General features: G+C 50.6%; 1 protein-coding gene across 1 annotated transcript in view; it reads left to right on the top strand.

Annotated features, from left to right (window-relative positions):
* The window catches only part of PHF12 (PHD finger protein 12), a 52,709-nt gene extending 41,515 nt beyond the window's left edge, over positions 1–11,194 (top strand). The window contains exons 8-15 of the mRNA XM_002718916.5: positions 2,705–2,863; positions 3,464–4,259; positions 5,833–5,958; positions 6,621–6,764; positions 8,021–8,119; positions 8,850–8,932; positions 9,465–9,603; positions 9,933–11,194. Of these exons, the coding sequence (XP_002718962.1) occupies positions 2,705–2,863; positions 3,464–4,259; positions 5,833–5,958; positions 6,621–6,764; positions 8,021–8,119; positions 8,850–8,932; positions 9,465–9,603; positions 9,933–10,267 (1,881 nt within the window). The 3' untranslated portion in view covers positions 10,268–11,194. The remainder of the gene's footprint in view (positions 1–2,704; positions 2,864–3,463; positions 4,260–5,832; positions 5,959–6,620; positions 6,765–8,020; positions 8,120–8,849; positions 8,933–9,464; positions 9,604–9,932) is intronic.
* Positions 11,195–12,510: the final 1,316 nt, after the last annotated feature.

Below are 12,510 nucleotides of genomic sequence, written 5' to 3'. Positions count from 1 at the left end.
CTGGGTTCTAGTCCCGGTTGGGGCGCCTGATTCTGTCCCGGTTGCCCCTCTTCCAGGCCAGCTCTCTGCTGTGGCCAGGGAGTGCAGCGGAGGATGGCCCAAGTACTTGGGCCCTGCACCCCATGAGAGACCAGGAGAAGTATCTGGCTCCTGCCATCGGATCAGCGCAGTGCGCTGGCCGCAGCGCACCAGCCACGGTAACCATTGGAGGGTGAACCAGTGGCAAAAGGAAGACCTTTCTCTCTGTCTCTCTCTCTCACTGTCCACTCTGCCTGTCAAAAAAATAAATAAATAAAAAATTAATGACAGTGATCTCTGCACAGTCCCTCAAGCCTAAAACACTGAAAACTGTTTTTAGCTCCTTTTCTGCATAAGGACTTGATCACCAAATCTGTTGGTTCTCTGTTTCCCAAATCCACCACCTACTTCACATTGCTATGCTAAATGGTGGTTCTTCCCTACCCTTGTTTCCCATATGTCTGCCAAGTTCCTTTTCACCTTCCAAGACACAGCTCAAATATTGACTTCTGGCCCGCGCCGTGGCTCAATAGGCTAATCCTCCGCCTGCGGTGCCAGCACACCGGGTTCTAGTCCCAGTCGGGGCACCGGATTCTGTCCCGGTTGCTCTTCTTCCTGTCCAGCTCTCTGCTGTAGCCCGGGAGTGCAGTGGAGGATGGCCCAAGTCCTTGGGCCCTGCACCTGCATGGGAGACCAGGAGAAGCACCTGGCTCCTGGCTTCGGATCTGCGCGGTGCACCGGCCGCAGTGGCCATTGGGGAGTGAACCAACGGAAAAAGGAAGACCTTTCTCTCTGTCTCTCTTTCTCACTGTCCACTCTGCCTGTCAAAAAAGAAAAAAGTTGACTTCCTATAAAACCTTCCCTAATTCTGTTTCTGTCCATCAAACTAAAGTAAGCTCTCACTCCTATGGGTTTGTTTGTGACAGAGAGCCCCCATCTGCTCATCCATTCCTCCAAATGCCTGTAATGGCAGGAGTTGGCTAAAGCCAGGAGCCAGGAACTCAGTCCAGTCTCTCTTGTGGGTGATAGTAACACAACTACTTAAGTCATCAGCACAGCCTCCCATGGTCTCACAAGGAAGAAGCTAGAGTCAAGAATTGGAGTGCAGTGCCGGCATCCTGTATGGGCACCTGTTTGAGTCCTGGCTGCTCCACTTCTGATCCAGCACTCTATGATGGCCTGGGAAAGTGGTAGAAGATGACCTAAGTCCTTGGTGCCCTGCACCCACATGGGAGACCTGGAAGAAGGTCCTGGCTTCGGATCAGCCTAGCTCTGGTCATTGCAGCTATTTGGGGAATGAACCAGCAGGTGGAAGACCTCTCTCTTTCTCTCTCTCTCTCTGCCTCTACCTTTCAAATCAATAAATTAAAAAAACAAACAAACAAACTGGAGTACTCCTATTTGGGACACAGATCTTTTTTTTTAAGATTTATTTATTTATTTGAAAGTTACACAGAGGAGAGGCAGAGAGATCTTCCATCTGATGGTTCACTCCCCAGATGGCCGCAACGGGCCAGAGCTGTGCCGATCCGAAGCCAGGAGCTTCTTCTAGGTCTCCCACGTGGGTGCAGGGGCCCAAGGACTTGGGCCATCTTGTACTTCTTTCCCAGGCCACAGCAGAGAGCTGGACAGGAAGTGGAGCAGCCGGGTCTGGAACCAGCGCCCATATGGGATGCCAGTGCTTCAGGCCAGGGTGTTAACCCACTGCGCCACAGCACCGCCCCCCCCCCCTTTTTTTTTAAAGATTTTATTTACTTTTTACTTCAGAGTCAGAGTTACACAGAGAGAGGAGAGGCAGAGAGAGAAAGGCACTTCAGGCCAGGGCATTAACCTGCTGTGCCACAGAGCTGTCCCCAAGGGACACAGGAATCTTAACTGTTAGCCTAAACACCTGCCTGCTTTATGTTTTCCATAGCCTCTATTCATGGGCCCATTACATTGTACTACAATATTTCCATTTATGTCTTCCCCTAGACTGTGAGCTCCTTGAGGGCAAGGCTTATATTTTGTTCACCTCTGGATCTCTAGGCCTTGAAGTAGTGCCCAGACTCAGAACGAGGTGCTCAATAAATGTTGGTCAAATATGTGAATGACTCTTTGCTTGTGTGACTCTTTTATTCTTGCACGCTGTGCTTCAGAGTATATATTCTTTGTCCAACAAAGAGGTCTTTAATTGTTTCATGAGTCGTGAATGTATGATGAAGAAAGCTATCATTGATTGAATTATTACCAGGAGCCAGGCCTCATGCTGTACCATGAATAGACCTCATTTAACTTTTTCTCTCGGTTACTGCTTACCCATCTCCCAAACTTGACACTAAGCAATTAGAACCTAGAGTACCATTTTGAAGCCCTATCCAGTGTCAGTTTTATATTTTTCAGGCCCATGCAGAATACAAGTGTTCTGCAGGCCTTGGTCGTTGATGAGAAAGATTGGAGGCTCTGAGTATGTTTTGTGTGTGTGCCTTTTCAGGTGTGTTGTGTGGTGTGTGTGTGTGTGTGTGTGTGTGTTAGAGTCACAGGTACAGGGGACTCAGAGCAGTCGCAGCACACTGAGCCTCTTTGTTGTCAGTGGAGCCCAGAGTGGATGGTCCCGTGGTTACAGGCACCACAGAGCAGCACAACAGGGCAGAATCAACTGGACATGCTGGTATAGCTTCCTCTCCTTTTCATCTGTTCTGAACAGGTTCCTGATGCTATAAAATCTCAGTACCAGTTTCCACCCCCTCTCATTGCACCTGCGGCCATTCGGGATGGGGAGCTGATCTGCAATGGGATCCCTGAGGAATCACAGACGCACCTTTTGAACTCTGAGCACTTAGCTACCCAGGCAGAGCAACAAGAGGTGAGTGAAGACAGGGATGGGATTCCAAATGCAATCTTCCTGCCACTCTCACCATAGCTGGTATTGGAAGTAGCTTCAGTGTTGTTCCCATCTCCATCCCCCAACCCCCACCCCTGCCCCCATCAAGAGTGAGTGTTCCACAGACAACCACTGGCTCAGACCCCAAAGGCAAGTAAGAGAGCACTACAGAGTCAACTGTCTGCTGCTCTCCATCGGTCCCCGGTGCACTGTGAGACGGGCAAATCTGTATTGTAGAAAGAGACGAGCAGCTCCATAGAGAGGTGAGGCAATAGTCCTGGACCGCTGCCGGTGTCCAGGGTCCTTGCTGAATGTTGGTCATGAGGTGAGCCTTAGGGGCAGAGTCAAAGCGCGAATCCCAAGCTCTGCTGACCAGGTTTGCCTGCTGAATGCACCAACAAGTCTTGCTTGGGAATGGAAATGGAATCCTGTCAGGAGTCAAGCACCCCCTCCTGGGCACTCACCACGGGACCTCGGAAACAGTGCTTGTCAGCTCTGCTGTGGCCCTGGCCGCTGTGGCGGGAAGAATCAGCGCCTCCCAGGCCTCTCACCCTCCTCTCCTCTCCTCTCCTTCCGTTGCAGTGGCTCTGTAGTGTTGTTGCGCTCCAGTGCAGCATATTGAAACATTTATCTGCTAAGCAGATGCCTTCGCATTGGGACTCTGAACAGACAGAGAAGGCTGATATTAAGCCTGTTATTGTGACTGACAGCTCAATCACCACTTCCCTGCAAACAGCTGACAAGGCACCTACAGCTTCCCACTACCCCTTGTCCTGCCCCTCAGGGTTTAGCACCCAGAACTCCCTGAGCTGCTCTCCACCCCACCAGCCCCCAGCCCTAGAGGACATCAGCTGCAGTTCTTGTGCGGAAAAATCCAAGAAAGCCCCTTGTGGGACTGCCAACGGGCCAGTGAACACAGAGGTGAAAGCCAATGGCCCTCACCTCTACAGCAGCCCCACTGATTCCACGGACCCCCGGCGACTTCCAGGCGCCAACACCCCCCTACCAGGCCTCTCACACCGGCAAAGCTGGCCTCGACCCCTCACGCCACCAGCGGCTGGGGGGCTTCAGAACCACACCGTCGGCATCATTGTGAAGACAGAGAATGCCACTGGCCCCAGCTCTTGCCCCCAGAGGAGTTTGGTTCCTGTCCCAAGCCTGCCCCCTTCCATTCCCAGCTCTTGTGCCAGCATTGAGAACACCAGCACTTTGCAAAGAAAGACTGTCCAATCACAGATAGGACCTCCGTTGACAGACTCAAGGCCACTGGGCTCACCCCCAAATGCCACCCGGGTGCTCACTCCCCCCCAAGCAGCAGGAGATGGTATCATGGCCACAGGAGCCAACCAACGATTCTGCTCACCAGCGCCATCATCAGGTGAGTGCTACTCAGTCTGGGGTGATTTTACATTCTTCCTGGCAAGACCTAAGATTCCAAAAGCATTTATACTGCTGTGACTATGTCACATGAATTTTTTTTTAATACTGATTTACTTAAAAGGCAGAGCATCAGAGAGAGAGGGCAAGGCAGAGAGAGCTTCCATCTGCTGGTTCACTCCCTAAAGGGCCACAACAGCCAGCTCTGGACCAGGCCAAAACCAGGAGCCAGAAATTCCATCCAGGTTTCCCACATGGGTGGCAGGGGCCTAAATACTTGGGCCGTCCTCCACCATCTTTCCAGGTGCATTAACAGGAAGCTGAATCAGAAGCAAAGTAGCTGGAATTCATGGAATTCAAACTAGCACTCTGATATGGAATGCCAGCATCACAAGTGGTGGCTTAACCCTGTGTGCCACAATGCTGGCTCTCATCACGGGATTTTGATCTCTGTATTGTTTGTTCTCCCCCCCACAGCCATTTGTGTAATAGAAAAGGAAGCATATTGTCAACCTGTCCCCGTTTTTATAGGTGGGACTGCTTAGGCTCTGAAAGCTTACATGATTTCCTTAATGGTGCCCAGTGGCCGGATTAGAACTGCAACCTGAGTCTCCTGACTCCTTCCCCCACTTTCCAGGCCTAGACTTCTGGCTGTTTCGTTTTGTTCTATCACCTTCAAAAACAGCATCATGCTATCTGGAACCACTGTGGTCTAGGTAATGGCCTCAGTGTTTCATGTTTCACACAAGACTAGAGCCATGCCTGGTAGAGATTTTGAGCCAGCTCATTTGAGGAACTTCCATGTCAGGGAAACTGGGACAGAAAGTATCACAGTGTTTTAGAGTAGCTTCAGAGTGGGATGCCCGTGGAGGTTGGTCTGGCTCAGAAGCTTGCTCTCAGGCTCCATGCTAAAGGGCATTCCCTTAAGTCTATACTTGGCCCAGTATGGACCTGCTTGCTCAGCTGCCCCTAGTCAGCACTCAGGAGCCCAAGGTTGCTGACCCCAGCATCTGAACCAGGTTTCAGATGCTGCTGGAACCCCCTGTGGTCTCTCCTGTCCGAACTGAAGCCGGCCTCCTAGTCAGCTGGGAGTCTCGGTAACCAGGTGACTGTGATTTCCCTGCATGGGGGCCCCTGGTCCCAGGATGGCCCTGCTCCCAGGCTGTTTTTCTGTCTCGGTTTACCTTTTCATATCAGCCTGGATAGCTTCTGCACGCTCTGAGTCGTACTTCAGTAGGTAGGAATTACAGAGGAAAGTACAACTTCCTTTAGAGGCAGCAGGGTGGTGGTCATGGCCCAGAAAATGAAGCTGCCCCACCACTTTCCCAAAGCAGTAGATCACAGTGGCTCTCAGTGCTCTGGAGACTGCTGCGTTCCCTGGGTGCATTGTCATTCCGTTTGCCCTTCCTCACCACACGTTTTTAGCTCTAGGAGTTCCAGAACCTATGGGTTGAGAATCAAGAAGGGAACATCACCTTTGGTCCGAAATCCAGACCTGTCTCAGCAGTGGGGGATTGGATCAGTGGGTTTCCCTCAGGCTACGTAAGTAACAAGTCTTCCTGCTCCGTCCCCAGATGGCAAGGTCAGCCCCGGCACGTTATCCATAGGAAGCGCTTTAACCGTACCCTCTTTCCCAGCCAACTCTACTGCCATGGTGGACCTCACCAACTCACTTCGAGCATTTATGGATGTCAATGGAGGTGAGTGCGTGAGCTGCTTCTGTTCTACCAACTGCTGGGGTGCAGGGGCCTTCCTTGTCCGACATTTGGCTCATTTCAGAGACAGAGAAAAGAAACAATGCCTGATCTCAGGGGACTAAGGTGTGGAGGGTGTGGAGTGCCCCTTTGGGTAGAGAATTGGAGTAAAAAAGCTAGCTCTGCCTTCTACACATGCATGTACCTGTAAAGACAAGGGAAAACAAGGCTGAGCTGAACCAGTGAGCCAAGAACAAAGTGACTTCAGCAGATCACCTGGCCTTCAGAGCAAAACTGGGAGCTTCCTCCTCGAAGTCAAGGAGTCATCAACCCCCAGAGTCAAGGAGAAAAGGCACAGATCCTGACCTCTGTGAACAGAGGGTAGATAGAAACCCAAGTCTCAAAACCAGACAACCAGGCTGTCCCCGTAGGTAGGCAAGTGGTTTATTTTGCTCTGCCTTTTTAGGACCACTTCACCCAAAGTTACTCTGCCCAAATACCCACATGCACATGGCGAGCTGCCTGGCTCTGCTTCCTTGAACCCCTCTATACTCGATGCTGTTTGACTGGATTTCAAAAATGCTGAACTTTTTGCTCTGTGACCCTTAACTACTTCCACATTCCATTTCCACCTCAGCTGCTTTTTAATCTTTTTCTTTGATTAATAGAAATCGAGATAAATATGCTGGACGAGAAGCTGATCAAGTTTCTGGCCTTGCAGAGAATACATCAGCTTTTCCCCTCCCGGGTCCAAGCTTCACCAGGCAGTGTCGGGACACATCCACTGGCTTCCGGAGGGCACCACACAGAAGGTGCGCATGCACACACCACACAGCACCACTGCACCACCAGCTCTCCCCTCTGTGTGTACAGCCACTTTACTTCCATGGAGAATCTCAGCTTCCAGTATCTCGCATCTCCTTGTGTGCTTTTAAAGGGCTTAGTAAAGCACTATGGCTTTTTTATTCTCCCTCAGAGCAGGAGTGAGATGGCAACCACAGCTTTTTCTGTTCAGTCTTGGGGAAGACATTTGAGACACAGTGGAGCAGCTCCCAGTACCTTTGGATATATATGGTGTGCTTTCTGCTCAACTGCTTTCAAATATTTGAATTAGAAGGATTGACCAAGAGGGAACTTTAGAAGGTCAAGGTGAGAAATAGAATTAACAAGCAGGCTAGCCTCCTGCAAATTCTTCCAAGTGATTAACTCTGCTTGGATCTCTCTGAGCATTAGCTTTTAAGAGCCTAAGCATGGCTGCCAGACCCACAGCAGTAGCATCACTTGAGAGCATGTTATTATGTAGAACACAAGCCCCACCTCAGACCTACAACCTCAGAATCTGCTTTTTTATTTTTATTTTTATTTTTTTTAAGATTTTATTTATTTGAGAGGTAGAGTTAAAGACAGTGAGAGGGAAAGACAGAAAGGTCTTCCATCCACTGGCTCACTCCTTAAATGGCCGCAATGGCCATAGCTGCGCTGAACTGGAGCCAGGAGCCAGGAGCTTCTTCCAGGTCTCCCATGCAGGTGCAGGGGCCCAAGGACTTGGGCCATCTAATACTGCTTTCCCAGGCCACAGCAGAGAGCTGGATCGGAAAAGGAGCAGAACTGGGACTAAAACTGGCACCCACATGGGATGCTGACACCACAGGCGGAGGATTAACCTACTGCACCACAGCGCCAGCCCCCCAGAATCTGTATTTTAACAAGACTCTAGGTGATTTGAGAACTACTCATCTATGCCTGTTCTTCCATGTTCTTCTTATAATGTCAACTGGAATATCCCTGATAGGCTAGCCAAATTCCCAGGAGCTTAAAGTACTGTTGTCCTTGAATTTTATGACCATCTTCAAGGCTAGTCCTCCTTGACCACACCTTGGATTTGGTGTGGCTGGGGAGAGAAAACATCTCCTTAAAGTAGCTCCGTGTCAGGTGTGAGCTTGGAAAGATGAGTCATCCAGTGGGATTTTCTCCAGGCCAGGATCCAAGGGGCCAGGTTTTGTTGGGTACTGTTTGGATCTCAGGTTCTGAGTTGCTAACTTATGCTGTCCCTGTGTTTATCTTACAGTACAAAGAAAGGAGGTACAGGCCCGAGCTGTGTTCTACCCCCTCCTAGGGCTTGGAGGAGCTGTGAACATGTGCTATCGAACCCTCTACATCGGGACAGGTGAGCCAGCCAGGAAGCTGGGAGAGGTCCTGAATTTTTCCAACCCTTAAACATTGACACTCTTAGCCATAGAAGCTAGCGACGGGTGAGGGAAGCCTTTTGCTGAGTTGACTGGTTTAACCCGATGGATGTCCAGATAAGAGACTATGAAGCACTTCCCTGGCTCAGGCTCTTCTGCTTTATCTGGGCTTAGTGTGGCATCAGCAGAGATGAAAGTGCACCCTGACTGCTGCTCAGGAAGGCGTTTTAAACACTGCTGGAAAGACCTGAGGGAAGGGCAGATGCCTGTCCCTGGGGGTCTTCGCAGAAGCCATGGACTCGCACACACACACACACACACCCTACCCCACAGCTGGTGTGCACGGCAGCAAGCTAGCCCTTAGCCCAGAAATGTCCCTTTCTCTCAGGGGTTATGATTTATAGGCCCTGCACTCCCATTTTGTATTCTTACAGAAATAATCCCAGCTTTAGTAGCTCGCTTTTTCCCTCTGGGTAGCAGCCACATGTTCTAAAGCAGATCAGCTGGCAGAAACAGCTGGCATTTAGCAGGATATTGGAAAAGACATCAGTTTTTGTTCAAAAATACAAGGAGAGCTCCTCGAGCTGTCCCACCCAGTGGGGTCTCTGCTAATGCCCACCCAGAAGCTAACTCCCTCCCTCACTTGCCCCATCCATACACCTTACGGTCTGTTCTCTGCCTTCCTTTTCCTCTACTCCTGCCACCTTGCAGGAGCTGACATGGATGTGTGCCTTACAAACTATGGTCACTGTAACTACGTGTCCGGGAAACACGCCTGCATATTCTACGATGAGGTGAGGGCAGACATGGGGTGGGAAGGAGCTTTGCTGCCCTAGGGCCTCTCCCAAACATTGGGGCTTTTTGTTGTTATTGTTTGGTGCCCTGGGGTGGGTGGGGAATTGGGGTTCCCACCTCCCCTCCCCATCATCCTTGGAGAAGAGTCTGGGTATGGAAGACTATCCTACAGTGCTGCCTGCTCCCTAGGAGCAGGGCTACCATTTCTCCTGAGACTGGTCACAGGCGCAGCACAGGGCTGGGGAGGCGACTGGCCCAGAAGGAGCGAGCCCTGTGGGTGTGTCCCTGTGCCAGTGTGTATCGTCTCAACAGGAGCCAGTGCTGAAGAAGAGAGTGAAGGAGCAGTGGGAGTGCAGGGGCGTGGGACTGTGGAAAGGCGGGTTCCCTGAGGAGGTGCTGGGGGCATGACCGGGGCAGACAGCATGAGCTCCCTAAGTAGAGCAGCACAGCCTTCTCCATGTGTCCTCTCTTCCCCTAGCCCCAGGCCCCACGCAGCAGACCACACATCTTATCTCCCCTCCTCCTCCTCAGAATACCAAACATTATGAGCTGTTAAACTACAGTGAGCACGGGACAACGGTGGACAATGTGCTGTACTCATGTGACTTCTCTGAGAAGACCCCGCCAACCCCACCAAGCAGTATTGTTGCCAAAGTGCAGAGTGTCATCAGTAAGTTGGGGCAGTGGCCTATGGCCCTGAAGCTAAGGCCCCAGTCAGAGTGTTTCTGATTCATTGCCTTCACTATCCTGTTGGCCAAACTCTCCTTGGCCTGTGGGTCCAGGGAAGGCTACAGAGAAGCAAGCGCTGAGCGCACCCCCCCCCCCCTTTGCAAACCTATTTGGGGACCTTAGGCTCCACCAGCTCTTTCTGAGCATCCCTCACCCCTAGTCATGCAGCAGTTGGAGTGGGGAGATGGTGGGCGCCCAACCCTGGCCAGCAGCCCAGATGGGTTGGCTGCCCTACTATTCCTCTGCTGTGACCATCCCCCTTTTTCCCAGGGCGCCGCCGGCACCAGAAACAGGATGAAGAGCCAAGTGAGGAGGCAGCCATGATGAGTTCCCAGGCCCAGGGGCCGCAGCGGAGACCCTGCAATTGCAAAGCCAGCAGCTCGAGCTTGATCGGGGGCAGTGGGGCCGGCTGGGAGGGCACGGCCTTACTGCACCATGGCAGCTACATCAAGCTGGGCTGCCTGCAGTTTGTCTTCAGCATCACTGAGTTTGCGACCAAACAGCCCAAAGGCGATGCCAGCCTCCTGCAGGATGGGGTCTTGACTGAGAAGCTGTCTCTCAAACCCCACCAGGGCCCTGTGCTGCGCTCCAACTCCGTTCCCTAGGGCTGGCGGCTACCCCACCACCGGCCTGTCCATCCAAGACTCCTGCAATGCAAAAATGTACACAAACCAAGCCCGGGTGTTTTCTATACTCTACCAGAAACCCTCCAACTACAATCTTTGCATGAAATGAAGAAAACCTTTTGACTGTTTTTTAAAAATCCTTTTTCTTTTCTCAAGTTCTAGGGGGCATTTGCACATATATTTGTACTCAACATTTCATGGGAAAGCGGCAGACCCGAGCTGAGGAACAGCGTGGGCAGGGAGGGGAAGACCTGTGGTCTGGACACTTCCTCCAACACAAAGCCCTTCCCCACCCACCTCCTGCTCCCTCCCCCTCGCCCGCCGTTGTAAAATAATCAGAAACTTGTTCTATTTTGTGGCAGTGACAATAGTTTTATATTAAAAGAAAAAATACAGTTTTCATACAGCAAAATCTATACAATATCATTGTTTTATTTAATATAAAGCGCTACCCGCCCTCCTTCCATGGTTCCCGCCCTCCGAGTTACTTCCCTTTCTGCAGCGGTTGCACTACAGGTAGCTACTGTGTATTATGGACAAATGAGAAATGGATTCTTTTTCTGGCTGTCCATCTATTTTATTTCAAATAAGGAAAAGTGTATTTGGATTTTGTGTAAATACATCTAGTGATGACATTTTTTCAATGTTTTTAAAAACTGTGTACAGTACTACATGTGGTAGAGCGTTTTCAAATTGTCTATTGTAGCAAAAACGTTTTTGTCGTAAATCTGTTTTGTCTCCTTTTTTTTGTTCTCTGACCACTTCTCTCCTCTCCCTCCTGACCCTGGATCCCTCCTCTCTTCCCACCCCTACAACTAGTACTGATGTACATAGTAATTGTAATGTTTTAGACTTTACAGAAACTTTCCTGTATTCTGTATATAAAAAAAACAAAAATACTTCAAATTATGTTTTCTGCCTGTCTGTCCTACCTGTCATCACCCCTAGAGGGGACCCTCCCTCCAATGTGGATCCAACAGGTAGAAGACCCTTTTAACAGATCTCAGTCCCCATGGGAGAGAGGGGAGGTGTTGGGGGAAAGTGAGCCTAAGCTGGGTGGAGGACAGTGGGAGGGTAGGGGGGGCCTCTGCTTAATGTGGGGGGGTGCGGCAGGGGGGTCCTCTCCTGAGAGCCCTGACTTAGTAGTGGGCTCCAGTCTCTAGACCCAGTCTTGCCACACATAGTTAAATGACTTGCAATCATGACTTCTCTACTTCTGTTCCTTTTCAGAACCTGAGTACTGTATTACCTTAATTCTAAGTCCCTCATTAAGCTAGGCTCCATTCTTCCCTCCCCCTAGACCTGAGTGGCAAACTGCCCCAGGGAGCTTTTCCCTAAGGAGAGTCTCCTCCCCCTCTTCCTCAGCACCTCCGTGTGCATCCCAGCACTGTGAGAGCAGCTGGCACTTGTTTGTGTACCACGATTTTGCTTTGGGGACAAATATGCCATCCCCAGCCCCTTCCCACAGCACAATTGAACACTGAGTCCACAGTGCAACTAAATAGCCAGTTTACCCTGCAGTTAGGTCTGCCCATGGCTTCCATCCACCCAGGTGGTTTTGTCTCCATCGCCCTGTTCCCCCTGCCTGATGAGCTTCTTGCACTTGGTAAGAGCAGAAACCCATTCTTGCTAAGTATTTTCAAGGCTGAGCACACCAGAAGTGCAGACATTGGGTGCTGAATTGTACTGGACTTAACAGGCAGGATCCTATTCCACCTCGCACTGGTCAGAAATGCTCTTACTACCCATGCCTGCTTGCCCACCTCATCACAGCCACTTCCATTGACGGTTGGGACTTTCTTTACCTATTTCCACTACCTGTGAGAACCATTTCAGAGACAGTTCCTCCTGAAAGATGAGAGATCCCCCTCAGAAACTGGGCTGATGGGGTAGGGGTGCAGAGGCAGGGAGATAGAGACAATGAGTGAGTGAATCCTCAAGTCCTCACAGCCTTAACTGCAGTGCCACTTTGAAGACAGTATCACCTCTCCAGCCTTTATGGGGAGAACAGGAAACAATCTTGGCAGAAACTGAGGGCTGGATGTGAGGATAAAAAATTGAATTTTTTCTTGAGGGAAAGACATAGCAAATATGAACCCTGAGTCTACACTGCAGCTTAAACAAGAGCCTCTTTCTCTGTCACTCCCTTTCTAAAAGTATTTAAAATGGGTGCTCTAGCATTGTGGCTTAGCGGATAAAAGCTGCTTCCTGCAATGCCCACA

Source organism: Oryctolagus cuniculus, chromosome 17, assembly GCF_964237555.1.
Source record: "Oryctolagus cuniculus chromosome 17, mOryCun1.1, whole genome shotgun sequence".
Taxonomy (NCBI): Eukaryota; Metazoa; Chordata; class Mammalia; order Lagomorpha; family Leporidae; genus Oryctolagus; species Oryctolagus cuniculus.
The sequence above is the reverse complement of the archived record's forward strand: the minus strand, read 5'-3'. Positions and strand labels throughout refer to the sequence as shown.